Below are 16,142 nucleotides of genomic sequence, written 5' to 3' on the forward strand. Positions count from 1 at the left end.
TTCCATAGCATTCATCACATGCTAAGCCTATTGATTTCAAGTAAGATGAAAACTTAAAAAGCTATGCTTCAAATGATTTTTATTTGAATGTTTAAAAGGACAGCAATATATCCTGTGTTTGACTGTTCAGCTTCAGTTAAACCTTTTACTGGTATGCGGACAAGAAGAAAAGTACTTAAATGTCTATAACAGATATCTGCATTTGTAACCAAATTAACATCAAAATTTTGAATTAAGAAAATGTATTGACATCAAAAAAAGGCTTCCTTTAACAACAGATTTCTAACATAATACACATTGATTTAAGTCCAACTTTTAGATGTGATAAAAAATTAGAACATTGTTGTAATTAGTTCAGGGAGAACTCAGAAGTAAACTTACTTAATTTATTTGCATAAATTGCCATTCTGTTATCTTTAAAAGCAAATGCAAATTGGCTCTGTCTGATATGATGATGGTTATTTGGCTCAAAAGTGCTTCAATTTGCGTAGCAATCTGGTGTCGTCTCTGCAGTGAGGCGATCCCAGGTAACATACAAATCCTGAATTATTCCAGAAATTAGTATGTTTAAAGCATCAATTTAAGTGCTAATTGCAGTAGTAATGAGAAAAAGCAGTACTACTGTGAGATTTGCATCTACTGCCCCATCAGTATGCCTGGAACGGCTGCTGACTGGCAGAGGATTTGGCTGCTAATTAAATAATTGTATGCATGGCAGTGTTCTCGTCTGATTCAATAGATGAAGATTAATCCTCAGATAAATATGTTTGGCTGGTATTGAAATGTCTTAGCAGTTTCTTCAAAAATAGCTTGTGTGTATGTGGTGTGTACGTTCACACTGCAAATGACTCTATGCCTCTATACATCTATGTTTGTAAATACAGATGCATATAAGAGGGAAAAACATAATGTCTTGCCATCACATGAGGAGAAAGTTTCATTTCCATGAGCTGGGAATGGCTGTATTGGGTATAGCAAAGCCATGACTGTATTGTTATAGGGCATGACAAATGTGAAACCTTTATACCAATACATTATATTCCTTACTCTATTTTTTACAGGAAAAAAAAAAAAACAAAACCTATTGTAATACCTTGCAAAAAATTAAAATTCATACTGAGACTGCCTGTTGAGTGTCTTCATATGTAAAGTCTTAAAGTTCTCACATAGACAGGGGCTAACCAAGAGAAAAATTCTTCAGCATCTGTATGATATGTTTTCTATAAAGAAAGAATACTAGGCTACAGAGTTTAAGCTTAGCCTTTTGACAGACATGAACAGAGTCAAATAAAATGGTAAATATACCACTAAATTGCCAAAACCATTCTTTTCCTAAAAAACATTTTACTTCTTACTCAAAGTATATTGAACCCATATCTTAAAGCTAAAGATTATTAGCAAGAAACTGGTAAAAACAGCTTAAGCTTTACATAAATTTCAGGCAGATGGGAAAAGGAAGAAAGTTTACATTTGGAAGGGAGAAAATGCCTTTTAAGCAGATTGGTAATTAATTTTTAAATAGCAGCTCTTGAAGCTGCTCATGGATTTGGAATATCAGGCTAGGTCCTGGGGAGACAGATTATGGGCAAAAATACTAATGATGTTCCCAAAGGTTTGTGAAGAATTTTTCATTTCATTATGACTTGAATCTATGGGCTTGGTAGATAAATGTATATGTATAGCATATATGTGCATGTATATATTGGATATGTTGACATAGTTAAAAGGAGGTCATATATGCTTGTGTGTTCCTATACAGCAAAAAAACAGAAAAATTGTCAAAAAAACCCGAAGTGACATGGTAGCCTGACTTTAATTTTACAGAATTTAGTATTATAATTCCAAACCTTACTGAAAGTCAGGGGAGCTTTAAAAGCTGACAGCCTAAATTCAAACTATTTAGACTGACCCCAAGCTCTGATCAAAGCTCTATGTTTGTTTCAGTGACTCATTGTGAATCATACTTCTTTAACAAATCTTTTTCAGTATCTAAGTCACTTAAGCATTAGGCACCTTGTAAAATATTAAGTTGATATTGATATTTTTGAAAGAGAAAAAAGAAACTTCAAGATTGAAAATAAATAAATATTATCTCTACTATGGTATTATCTACTTTTACTCTGGAAGTATCTGTGTTCCTATAATCTTCTTTTCATTTTCACCTGCTACTACTTGACGTTTTTCTTTGGTGAGAAAAGCATTTCTTCATTTTCCCCACATTGCATGGATGATAAAAAGGCCTCCTGCTGTGCAGACTGTATCAATGATCAAGCAGTACTAACTTTGCCTTTGATTTTCAGATATACAAGACTTGATAAATCAAGGAATCATAAAATCCTTTAGGTTGGAAAAGACCTTTAAGATCATCAAATACAACAGTTAATAGCCAACATAGGATGACGTATTAAAGCTACTTTCTCGTCTAATTAGAAAGTTACTCAGAGTTACTTTGTTTGTTTCTATTATGAAAGCTACATGAGGACATGACAGCCTTTGACAAATAGATTATGTTGGGGTTGTATGGTATAAACCAGCCCAAATCATAACCTTCACCAGATTATGATGAAGGTAACAAGTATTGCCACTACAGGAGTTAATAAATTATGATCTCTGCTGAAATTAAACTTTGTTCTAACATATTTGTACCAGTTCTTGTCCTTTGAGACACATAAAAGCTTTCAAGGTAAATGGTATCTAAAGTACAGCCAAAGAGATGATCACCACGTTGGTTTGTATCAGGGTTCCTCTCCTGAAGTCAGCAGAAATACCCTGCTTAGACACTCTCACACAGTGGGTCTGTAGAGTTCCTACTCTAAGTTTCTTCTTAAAAACCTTTACATTCAACGTAAAATCATTTGCCAGTTGAGATGTTACTACTCAAGTTGTCATCCAGTGTGATCTGCTGGAGGTGGGTTTAGTAGTCTTGTGTATGAAATGTATCAAAATCCTGGCAACAACAACTTAGTTAAGAATGTAGGTGGTATTTTTTTCACCTTCTTTCGAAGTACTGCCTTTTTTTCCCCATTTCCTTTCAGAGTTGGGACAAAGACAGATGTATTTTTCCTTAAAGTCCTAGCTGTTTAGTTTCTGTTACAGTTTTCCTGTCATTTCCTAGCTAAGACACAGTTAAGAACATCAGTGCAATTCATCTGTGTCCCCTGCTTTTACGCTGCAGTTCCTGAGCGCTCACAGCTGGCCCTCCCCATCTTCTGCACTGAACAGACACAGCTGTTCATGCAATACACAGAAGAGGAGAGAGAGAGAGAGAGAGATTAGTTGGTAGCTGAAATCAGTTTTCTCATTTAGTTCAGCCAGGCTCTGGTAATGCAGCCATTTTAATCCAAATAAGCCTATGCTGCAGCCGAAATGGGCAGTCCTGCCCTCCCCGTGCCGTTTTCACCTCCTCTGACCCAGCTCACCGCACAGCTGCACAAATGCTGTGTCTGCCTCAGGCAAGGAGGTGGGAATGAGCATCTGGGGACAAGGGGAGGAGGAGGGAGGAATCCTATCAACCCTCTCACTGACAGTCAAAATGGCCTGTAGCCAAGTGGCTATGTGAATGCTTGTGCCAGCAGGGGAGGAGGCTGGACCACTTCTTTCAGTGGCACTGAAGGCTCATGCTTATTCAGAGTCACAGGATTAGAGAATATGTTTCCACAATCAGCTTTAAGCTGATCTAAGTTCATGCTGTCACCAAAATGATTAGCAAGCTGATCCATCTAGCTGCACAATCCCATCATGGCAATGCCAACATACCGGGGATAGAGAGGGGCACAGCGAGCTGGTGGGGAGAACGCTGGAGAGAGAGACAGCACCACCTTTCTGAGGGCAGCACAACCTTAGGTCTGCTTACCATGGCTGCTGTATCCCTAATTATGTTTTGACATATACTATTACTGTCAGTATGACTAGTGGCAATGATGTCTGCAAAAAGCAAACTTAGCTTTCGTTAGGCCTCTATGCCTTCCAGCAAAGAAAAACTAATCAGATGCATCAAGCACTATCTAAATGGAAATACATTTTGTTGAAACACAATATAGTCAAACCAATACTTGAAAAATAAAATGCTTTTGTTTTTTCCAGATAAAACATCTCTGTCCCATGCTATTGCCCATGTGATTATGCCCTACCCTCTTCATTCCCACAAGTTCCCATTTTGGTATCTGATGGCTCTTTGCCAAGATCAATATTCTTATTTCCTTCTTCTCCTTCCCACCCTCTAGCTTTTCATATATGCTGATTCCTGTTCTGTTCCGGGGGTGGAGGGGAAAGACAACAGGGCAGAGGGTGATTCTTGGTCTTTTGTTTTTATCTTCCAGTGCCATCCTGATCTATGTTTTTCAGCCATAGGAAGGCCACAAATCACTGCCTCCGTTCCACAGCCAATCCCATTTCTTTTTCCTAACAGATTTCATTGAGTGAACGTGCTAATTTTCTTTTTCACTAAATGAAAGCCTACATTGCTCCCTTCCATTTTTGTCACAGCTTCTCAGAGCTGCTTTTCCTTGTCTGATAGAGACCAAAATGAGAGAAACATAGGGCTGCATATTCAGGATGCCTTTTTAAGGTTAAGAGAGTGTCATGTTGATCTACACAGATTGTATCCTCCAACAACAGTTCTCTGCACAAGGATGAGGGAAAGTTGAGGACCTGTTGCAGTTCAAGAGAAACTGCAGAGACTTAAAATTCCTCAGGAGAATTCTAAGAGGGAGAGTTCATGAAGATCGATGCAAGAAAACCTAAAAAAAAAAAGTAGGGATAACTTTGGATATGCAGTTGAACTTTTGGTTAATTATCTGAACTGATCCTCTGAACTCTCTGAGGTTTGCCTATTGCTAATTAGCACTGCAGTGACTTGTTCTTTATGGATTATGCTAAGGAAGTTTAATTTAAAACTTAATTATATTAGTTTTTAAGTGGCTTATAGGGAAAAAATACTTTAATCGGGAGCAGTAAGGAATTTTTCCTGTGTTCAGACATCAGTAATCTTAGTATGGCATGTGGAACATGCTTGAGGAGTTTCACATTTGTTTTGTTTGCGAGGAAGAAAGTAGCGTAAGAGGTTAATGAAAGGTATTTTATGCTTATGATTGAGAGTTGTATGATTACATATATTCTAATACACAATAAAATATTATTAATATAGAAAAATATGTAAACTGCACATTGAATTGTTGTTGTTAGAGTGATAATGACTGTACAGATTATCTTGTAATCCATAGGGATCTGTTTTTTCTACAGGCTTGGAATTTCTTGTGCCGTTTGCCAATTCTAAATGTCAGTCTGAGCATTAAGGGCAGCTGGGATGATACAGTTCAGCCACAGAATGAAGTACCTGTTCCTTCTCTGACAACAGACACACGAGATGACAAGAGATGGATCAAACTGCATGCTGATCAAGAGTATGTGCTCCAAATAAACCTGCACAGAGCCCAGATGGGGTACCAGGTAGACTAATTTATCATTTCCTTCCCAAGTGCACAAGTGTCCAATAATCCATTTACATTATCAATGATGCTTTGTACAGTATAATAGGTTTCTTTATGGTTTAAGTATTATGTAAGTTATAAACACTTTCAAAGCCTCTTCTGTATTAGTAGTGAAGAAAAATTTTTTTCAGGTTGCAATAGGATAGTAAGTAGGCTCTTAAGGTAAAATCCTAGACCAAGTCAATGAAAAAAAAATCAAACTAGTTTATAAGCTTTCCAATTACATTCACAGATGCTTCCAAACTGCATACCAGACTCACACCTATAAATATGTTTCTACTCGTAACACATCCTCAGGCCTTTACTGAGAATATTTTCCTTATGTTTTACATCTGATTCTTTTTTGAACAGCTCCTAGAACAACTTCCACATACAGTTCTTTCCCACCTACATTTCAGTCCCAGCCCTTTGCCCATTTAAAGCACATCCCGTTGCCTCCTGGGCCAGTCAGCTTGCAGGACTCTCAGCAAGTCTTGGTGTGCCAAGCCAGAAACTCCAGGAGCTGCACCCTTTTCCAGCTGCTCTGCCCCTGCAGCAGCACCTGGCTGTACCTGCATGTCGGCTCTGGGGAGAGTTGGGCCTGCCTTCGTGTGGGGCACTGCTGACACTGGAGCTGTCACTCACTTATCTATGCCTTGTCCTGTCATTTACATACCATGAGCAGCGTATGGACCACCATGGTTATAATTTTGCTAATTAATTTCTCTAACATTTCAAATAATTAAGAATTTTAATTCCCAGAATTAGAGCTCAAGGCAAAAGTGGAGAACAGTTTTAGCTGTTACTTCTGAGACTCTTAAGACAATTTCATTTTGATAAAAATAATAGTGGAGATACATGTGTTCTGTTGAAACTCCTGAAGTTATCTTACATTAGTTAAGAATTATATTTGAAAAGTATTCTTGTTTCCCAAAAGACTTTTTGTCCTGACTACACCAGATTCACCATAGTTGCAAAGGGAAACTGTCTTATTTTAGGAAGGACAAAGGGTCAAAGCTCATCCATACATCATTCTATTTGCTGTGCCAGCTACTGGCAGAGACTTTTCCTAAATAGAAGCCATGGAAAAGAAAGGAGCAGAAGCATTTCATGCAGTGATCACTGTTTTATAAACCTCTCCTAGAATTTTATCCCTCTTTTGTAAAAAACAGCTGGATCAAACTGTTTCTAAAGCTTCATTGCTGTGGTGGTGTTTTTTCTTCCATACAAATCTTCAGTAAAACCTTTCCCTCTACAAAACGCGAAATGAATGTTGATTGAGTAGGCTTCATTCTGTCTTCAGCTTCCAGCAGTAAAGTCACTGTCTTAAAGAATTACTAAAATAATCTTTCCTTTTGATATATCAAGCTCAAATAAATAAGTGCTTGTTTTGTCTTTATATTAAACTTGAATAATACTGGTCAGCTTTATTTAAAGATGTTAGGTTTACAATTAACCCTTCTGTATTTGGAATATATTAGATAAAATTACAGAAAGAGGATAGTATTTCCATTCAAGTTTTAGTAGTTTACGAAATAAGTGGAATAATACCTGGTACTCTGAATTTTTCTCTGTGGACTGTGATTTTTATTTTATTTTTTTAACCCTTCTTCTGGAAAGAAATAACACTATTTTAGTCTGGCTGATTTATAGCCTTACCTAACAATTGACAGCAAGGTGGTTTTGAGGTGTTTTTCATTCAAGGAAAAATGACATTTTGGAAAGGTGATTTCTAGTTTTCCTAAGCTGTTTCTTCCTCAACAGGGCAAGCAGGACAGTAAAGCAATGGCTCCTCGATTCCCCAAAGTCAAGGATGAAGGATGGTTTTTGATATTGGGAGAAGTCGATAAAAAAGAACTCCTTGCCCTGAAAAGAACTGGATATGTCAGAAATCGAAATACTGTTTCCGTTGCTTTTTATACTCCAGAAACTCCTGGAAAGTATGACAAACTTCCAAATTCTCTTAGTTATTATGTTTTCCAAGTAGTCAAGACCCAATTCCCGAACTAACAATGCTGCTTTTGCCTTTCAGGTGTATCTACACCCTGTATCTCATGAGCGACAGCTACCTTGGCATGGACCAACAGTATGACATTTACCTGAACATTGTACCGGCACAAGGCACCACGCAGGGGACTGAGCCCAAGAGCCACGTGGCTCTGAAGTAGGGCTGTCTGGAAGGTCCACTCAGTCAAAAGAACTGATCCTGCAACTAAGACATCTGGTCATTCTGGGACATCCAAAAATGCATCTGCCTTAGTGGAACCAATTTCAAACCTCAAGACAACGGGGAAACTGGAAGTGACTGCTGTATTTACTCTGATGACACCCAGTTAGCCACAGTGGCCTTACTCCTTTATGAAGATTTGTCTTTTCTTGTTTTGTCTTTCTTCTCTCAGAAGTCAGATTGTTAGTTAAATTTTAAGACATCAAAATAAAAGACTGAATAATACTGCAATTTGCGCAAATTCAGGGCTATCGTCTTCATTTTGAAAAGTGTTCTATAGCCTGTCTATTAATGGTGTTTAAATAGTCAACTTTTTTAATTTATAGGGAAAAATACAAAATTTGATCTAAGAGCTGCTGAAAATATTGATGGATGTGTTATATTTCATGTTTAATAAAAATATTCCCAGAATGTTTTGCACTGTATTTTTAGGTGTAAATATGGGAGATATAGTAACAAAATCCTCTTCATGCATAGTACATTTTGAAAATGATAATCCAAAGAAAAAATTCACAAATTTATATTAATTATATAAGCAGTAAATCTGGTTATGAGGGCAAGCTAAATCATAAAAAATATTTCCGGTGTAGCAGTGATGCAATTCATGTAGATAATAATTAAAGTTTACTCTTTACGTGTGTGTACGTACATATATACACACACACACATATATATATTACATACTTGCAATTTCCTTACTGTTTTTTCCTGAATTTTGTAGGACTACGGCATGTAAAATTGGGTGTCCTGTTCTAGTGCTAAAGTGGGTGATTAAGTTCTGTAAAGAAGGGGGCATGAGGCTCCAAAAATGGGGGTTGCAACAGGAGGCATGATGAGCAAGGAATAGTTCTGCCAGGTAAAAGATATTGTCTAAGAGATGCCCAGGTCTGTGATAGTACCTGCAAGGTATAAATCTGAAGGCAGAAGGTAGCAGCATCTATCTTGTGATGAGACTACACATCCTGAGGCCAGTCCTCAAGTCTTAAGAGGATTCAAGATGCTGAGCAAGTACTTGGAGCCAACATACTTACAGAAACATCAGTGCATTTTCATTCAGATATAGACCTTAAACTGAATATTAATATTTGCACTTGCTCAGCTTTGCATTGAGCTGATAAGCATTACCTCTCCGAGGGATCATTTTGCTGTCATTTCCATTGTATTTCACCAGATGAAAGAATACGGCAGAGTTGTTACCTGGAAGCTTTCCGGGAAAAAAATGGCACTGGTGATGCTCCACCTGCATAGAATCACAGCATGGCTGATTTTGGGAGGGCCCTTTAGAGGTTGTCTGGGCTAACCCCTTTCCTCAGGCAGAGCCAGCTGGAGCTGACTGCCTAGGACCACATCTTCAAATATGGAGACTCCACCACCTCCCTGGACTACCTGTGACAGGGTTTGGTCACCCTCACAGTAAAAAAATGTATTTCTTGCTGTTCAAGAGGGACCCTTCTGTGTTTCCAGGTGTGCCTGTTGCCTCTGGTCCTGACACCAGATACCACTGAAAAGGTCCTGGCTGTGTCCTTGTCAACATCTGCCATTCAGATACCCACTGACAAGATTTCCCTGAGCCTTCTCCAGGCTGAACAGTCCCAGCTCTCTCAGCCTTTCCTCATGTGAGAGATGGTCCAGCCACTCCATCACCTATTTTGTGGCCTTTTGCTGGACTCTCTCTAACATGTCTGTGTCTCTCTGCCCCAAGCCAGACATGGTGCTCCAGTAGTATGGCCTCACCAGTGCTGATCAGCTCTCTCGACCTGCTGGCAACATCACACTGCAGCAAGCAGAAGGCTGGCTGATTTCAAAGGCTCAGTAGTTAACCAGTAATTTATTTCATATCTGGCACCTCTAAATTGTGGGAAGCGATTTGAAAATGATCAATTCTGTACTTGAGTGTATTCATCCCCTTATGTTAAAAATGTTGTATTTCATTATTATATATAGGTAATATATTACCTATTCAAATGTACCTAACAATTTCTTCTATTATCATCCCACGTTCTCACTAAATTTACAGATGATAGATGACACAAAAACCGCCTTTGCCATTTAGACTATATCAATATAATACGGTGTTGTGTCACAGAAGAAACAGATTTTTTTTCAAATTGTTAGGCAATAGTTTGGTTATTCACACATTTAATTAGTCCATTTTTAAGATAATTGTTTCATCTACTTTGGAAGTTTAAATTTTCATGGAAATTAAGTCCTTTCTTTGGAAAACTTGGCTGAAGCAATGCATTGTCCCTCAACAATTTTAATTAATTAGGAAAAAGAGCTATGCCACAGTCAAACAACATACCAACATAGTGACACCAACCCTTGTTGCTTTGTAAATGCACATCACAGAAAGTCTAACTGCAGAGTACCAGACAATAGCTACAGTGTTCAGTATTAATCAGTTGAAGAGTTTCTGTAATGTCATTTGTGCCATCTGTACCTTGGTTTGGAAATACTGTATTTTCTAGCATATTAATTGTTTTTAGAAATATTTTGGTGACATTTGTAAATAACATATTTGAAGCGTTTGGTGTTTTTTTTTTTTTTACAAAAGTATTGGATTCATGAAGACAAAGTCTAAAGTAATACAGAATGAATTTAAGCAAATTTATTAGAATCAGTATTTAGGTGAAAAATCCGGGAGAAAGAATTCTGATACATTTACCACCATCCCATATCTCTTCTGCAGGAGCTCTTATAATACAGTCTGTTGTTTAGAACCTTACTTAAGATTTCAGTTCTAGCCCAGGTAGTGAATGTATCAGTGGCAACACGAAGCCATCCTCACTACTGGAGGTCTTTTTCTGTTGTAGATTGAATCTTTGGAGGCCCCAGTTTTACCCAGATGAATTAGGGGTTTATGCTGCTGACCCAAAATTCCGCTTCCTTGTCATTGCTTCTACAGACCACCTCCAGATGGTCATCCTGAAGAAAACTTTAGGAAGTCTCTTATCAGCATTCAGCCTGGAGCCTAGTGTAAGATTTGAACACTCACAGAATAGGATGCATTTAAGGAGTAAGTAATGTAAGTTAGGTAATTCCAATTTTCTAGTTCTGGGGGGCATTCCTAAAGAGAAGAAAGTCTCCCATGTGCATCTGCCCTTACTCATGACAGCCTGAGTCCAAGTTCCTATGCTCCTCCCTCGGTCAAGAAAAAGAGACTGTGGTATTTTTAAGACAGTTTGAGGAACTACTCGAGGAGGCATCATTTCTCTATTTATGGGCAATGTTTTTTGAATCATTGTCTTGCCTCCACTCCTTCCATTTAGGGCAGACTTCCCTTTAGCTCCTTCCACTATCTATAAACCTACAACCTCACCTGTTCAGAGACATTATCCATATTAGTGGCAGTAAATTATCACAGAAGGAGTTATCTAAGACCACCTCTCTATGATGTGGCATGGACACTACTGTAGCCTATGTAGTAAGTACTGAAGCAGAGAAAAGTAAGGCAATACAAGCAAACTCTGTATATTTTTTCCACAACCTAAAGGTCTCCAGCTGAATTGCACATTTTGGCCTGGGTTTAGTCACTTACATGCAGAGATCTAGTGTCATTTAATATGAAATATCTCATTTGTCCTCTACATTCAGCTCCAGAAGAACATACCCCAAATGCAAAGGGCTATCAGCTGTGAAATACAGTGCTGTTGTATCCGTCACTCTCTGTGGATGCCTCAAATGACCCAAGTCATCTGAAATAGCATATCTACATTCAGGTTACCACATTGACTCCCTGTCCATTGTTTAGTCATAGGTTTGCAATTCAGTTGCTTACTGCATCTAATGAAATTTAATAAACCAAAGATATTTCAGTTGCCACTCCAGAAGACAGGAAGTCTTTCATAGGTCATGTGTCACTTCTGTCATCTCCATGTCACAGGGGCCAGAATCATGAGAGATGGATGCTTAGGTATTCAATCTTAATTAGCTAATCAAGCCCATGCTATTTTGTAAGTCAGAAGAACCATAAGTGTTCAAAATTCTCTGTTCCAAGCAATTTTATGAGAAGGGAGAATTCTCCTGCTTCATAAGAAGAAACATTTTCTGGCAAAAGGTTTGGATGTCTTAGGACGCCCAAACAGATAAATGAGCTACAGAAAGGTGAGTAGGGCTTCTGCTGAGAGGGGTCACTCCCATTTCTACTTATATCCTATGTCTTTTCTATCAGCTATGTCTGACTCCCACCTGCCTTTCCAAAAATGTATCTTGTTAAATGTCATGTCTTCTCAGACTGCACTGCTCTTCAGCAGGTGGTGCCAAGACTGACACCCACAGAAATTTTGACACATTTTTCTGAAGTGATTTGCAAAAAAGCTCAAGAATGAACAAACCAAGTTTGTTACTGATGTCATACATTGGTAGCAGTAAGAGGTTAAACTGCTTTCACGTGCAGTGTGTGAAACTAAATTCTATATTAAAGGAATTTCTCTGGAAAGCAATTGTAATGCTTGTACTAAATGAGTCTCTTCATAAATAATTCCTAGCTCTATGGTAAGGTATCCTCCACAGCAATTACACCATCCTGCAATTAAATATGTTTACAATATATTTTGTACTTAGATCTTCCAACAAGCTCCATACAGCATCAATGGGATTTGAATCCAGGATTCTCCAAGCCTTTCTTCTGCATCTCTATTCATAGAAGACCACAAACTTCTCTATTAAAATGTCTCCTCAAATATAAGGAGCATTAAAGTTTCACTAAGGCCATGCATTAGGCTTCACCACTGCTCTTCTCCTCCAGCTTAGTCTTGTCCTACCAAGACTCTCAATAAAAACATGCATCTGAATATGGAGGGGAAAGGAAATTAAAAGACATTTGCTAGTATTCATCTGTTTGAAAACCCATGAAATAAAGAATGAAAAATGTTCTGGAATGAATATTATCATTCTAAATTATAAGACTCCCACTAACTGTAATGATAGCAGAGGTTAATTGGGTGTTTTTGAAAAATCACGCTCTCAATAACATGATACATATACAAATAGTTATAGAGCTATTGACTAGATGCTATTAACTACTGGCAAGAACACTGGTAGAAAAGAGAGTCTACAGATATCACTATCCTTTTCTACTGCACTCTAAATCTCTACATGAAATGTGATGAACCCCATTCTTCACACAGTAGCAAACTTGCACCTTGGATTGGAAGTAACTCAGTTTATATCGGGCAGTGCTAATGTGGGAAAATTAGGCTTACATTCTTGACAGCTGTACTTTCTTCTAGCTAACAGGATGAAATTGCTTCAGATGCCAATAACACATTATGAGTTCCCATCATGTATTTTTCAGCAAATCCAACTAATTAGGAACTAATTACTGATTGTGGTAGCACAGTAAGATCAGGTTCTGATAAACTGTCACCTTTGTAGCTGTGAAGATTCTGCAATTAAGCCTTATTTTGTTTTCTCAAATGCTAACAATGTCTAAAGGGAGAGCTGGGAAAAACATCGAGATGATTCTGTCACCTCCATTAAAAGGCACTACAATTCACCCATGCCAAAACAAGATTAATCCCCATCTTTTTTTTTTTTTTTCTTTTTTCCCTATTTAAAGTACAAAATAACATAGTTCAACTCTGTACCAAGCGAAACTAAGTGATTATTTAACAGTTTACCCCAGTTACAGGATGTTGCTGTTTCCTTGGCATGCTTCTGCTGTGTCCCATCCCACCCTCCTCTTCCCTCCTCACAGTCTGCCGTTCTGCCCTTAGACTAAGCATTCCAGGATAGGACCTATAGGGAAGCTTCCTTTTCCGGTAATAGGACACAGAAGAGAGGAAGTCCTGGTCCATTATTAGGTTCTTGAAAGATACAATCTACAAATAACCCCATAAGTCTCAGCTGTGCTAAACTCAAAATATGCCGCAATGTTACTTCAAGAATATATTGAGCAAATAAGACAGGTGCAAAATATGCATCACAGTTTGCTGTATGATTGAGGCAAATGCCAGTATAATTTTAGATTTTAATTCTATGTGACTTTTTTCAAAGAGGGAATGAGCTAATCTGGGAAAAGAGGGACGTGGAGATTTCTCAGTTCTCCTTGTTTGTGAAATGCTCAGAACTGACAAAAGTGAAATAGTTATGGGCTGTATCCACACACGTGATACAGATTTAGTCGAGTACAAGTCCTGCCTTTGTGCCTCTCATATATGTTTATGTGACTCCTACGTGCAAACACTGACAGTGCCTTTCAGCCTCGTCCTTGCAGATATTAGGAAAATACATGCTCTCCTCAGGACAGGATGATCTGCATAATTCACATACAGTAGCAAGTGCATCAGAAGGCTTCACAAAGACGTCTTAGCAAAAGGTTTAGAAGTTGCAAGACATGCTCATACAGCATTAGGACTTTGCTTTCCCCCAGTTATACATAGTTGCAGTGCCATCTTCTGCAATGCTCCCCAGCAATGCAGAAGAAATCACACCTAGGTAAAGTTTTCAAAACTCAGGAACACTCTGAGAGGCTGACACTACACATTCAGTTCTCTTTCTATCTGCTTTATAGGAGATGCTCAGTCAGGTGCCAGCTCCCGGGCATTGCACAGCAACTCCTAAGTTTACAGAGGAAGTTCACACCCCCTCCCAAGCCTACAGATCCTACAGGAGAGGAGGAGTGTGTCAGTCTTCCAGATCATGCTTCAGCTTTCTCCACTGGCAAGGCAGTATGCTCAGAGGGATGCTCTGATGCACTGTGTTGGGAATGGGAGCCTGAATTTCTATTACAAACATAAAGGCACTTCAAGTAACTGAACCTTGTCCAAATTTTTCTCAGGTCCAGGGTCTTCAGGGAATGATGACCTTAAAGGACCAAAACCTTCAATAAATAAGGGTGTTCTTTTAGAATGGTCCAGATGGATTGCTAGAATATTCTTTTCTTTGTAAACATGAAAATAAAAGGAGAAATCTCACCACAAGGATACTCACAAGAATTCCAAATGCTTTGTTTCTTCATTTTAACAACATGTAGTGCCTACCTAGTTGTCTGAAAGTCTTGGGGAAACAGCTGGATTAATTTAATTCTATCAGTGAAAATCTTTTGGGAAATACTAATACTTCTCAGGAAATGAACAGAACTTGGAAAGAAATCCCAACATTAAGTGACCAAAAAACACGCTGAAGTTTCTTTTCTCTTGGTGCATTGCCCTTTGGCTTCAGAGACAGTAGGATGAAATACATTCCCAACATATATTATTAGTAGATTAAATTTAGTTTCTGCTATTACTTTCAAAGGATTTGGTGAATAGACAGCAGCATTAGTGTTATCTAATCCTTCACTCAAACCTAGGACTCAAAGATTAACAGCTGCAGATTTTATAACATTTCTAATTCAGGGATAAATTGTATTTTCTGGAATTGGATAGGTAGGTAATGTCCTAAAGTTATTTAATTCTTAGGAACCATTGACTTTATAGGAACAGACTAAGAACTCATGACCATGAAAAGATGAAATTAGATGAAAAAAAATACCCCTAATGAGAAAAACAGGATAAGAATTTCCTTTCCAAGGTGGGACAGAGCTTTGAGTCCTGCAGATGGGGCTGCTGAGAGGCAATAGTCCTGTTTGGTTTCATTATATTATCTCATTTTCTTTCATTACACCAGATAATGCATGATGGCACAGCTTCCAAAAAAGCATCCTGTAGTATTTACCTGGTGATTGGGGCACACTAGGGAAAAGAGAAGAAAAGAGAAGAAAGAACTGATGGAAGGAATTTTGTATGGGAACAGATGGGATGGTGGAATGCAGCCAATTTTTAAATAAGAAAGCACAGGTCCTATGCCTCATCCTGAAAGACAGCAAGCCTCTATTTTCAGGGGAAGGTTCCAAGTAACATTCTAAACAGACAAGCATATCTCCTGTAGTCTTAGGCAAGATACCAAAGGTAAGTTACATTTCTGTGTTCCATCTCTATGGTATGCTTCCCTCTTCATACGCAGTCATTTGGTCTCTTTTGAGACAGCAAATTTTCCATAGTCACCAGATAGGGGAATTTAGGCACTTCACATATTGAATTCTATTCTGGGTGCATTTGGGGTGAGATTCTTGCTATTTAAAAAGTGTTCTTAGCTATGTTCCTAAAAGTGTACAGTCTTAATTTTACAAACTACTTATGCTCTTCTTTCCATTTTACACACCTGCACTTGCAGCTCTCATGTTGTACCGCACCAACTTGATATAAAGTAGCCGACATTTTTAAGTGGTCCATTTCCTTGCATTTGACATTCCATAGCATGTGACATTCATAAAATAGAGTCAGTTATGTCAACATTTCTCAGGGAAGGAAGAATAGATTCATGGCGGGATTTTGTATGTGTATATATAATAAATATTTTAGTTACATCAACATGTTACTTACTAATATGAAAATAACAAGCCATTGAAGTTAGCAGTTACTGGTGCCACTGCTGCTGAAGGAGGGCAAGAACCCATCAAAACT

The 16,142-nt window shown here is 38.1% G+C and overlaps 1 protein-coding gene across 3 annotated transcripts in view; it reads left to right on the forward strand.

Moving 5' to 3' along the window:
- Window positions 1-8,098, forward strand: part of ASCC3 (activating signal cointegrator 1 complex subunit 3) — a 253,611-nt gene extending 245,513 nt beyond the window's left edge. For all 3 annotated transcript variants that reach the window (XM_082276623.1, XM_082276624.1, XM_082276625.1), the window contains exons 40-42: window positions 5,242-5,448; window positions 7,233-7,408; window positions 7,501-8,098. In XM_082276623.1, coding sequence (XP_082132749.1) covers window positions 5,242-5,448; window positions 7,233-7,408; window positions 7,501-7,636 — 519 coding nt within the window. In that variant the 3' untranslated portion in view covers window positions 7,637-8,098. The remainder of the gene's footprint in view (window positions 1-5,241; window positions 5,449-7,232; window positions 7,409-7,500) is intronic.
- The last annotated feature ends 8,044 nt before the right edge of the window (window positions 8,099-16,142 follow it).

This window comes from Coloeus monedula (genome assembly GCF_965178545.1).
Source record: "Coloeus monedula genome assembly, chromosome: 2".
In the NCBI taxonomy this organism is placed as follows: domain Eukaryota; kingdom Metazoa; phylum Chordata; class Aves; order Passeriformes; family Corvidae; genus Coloeus; species Coloeus monedula.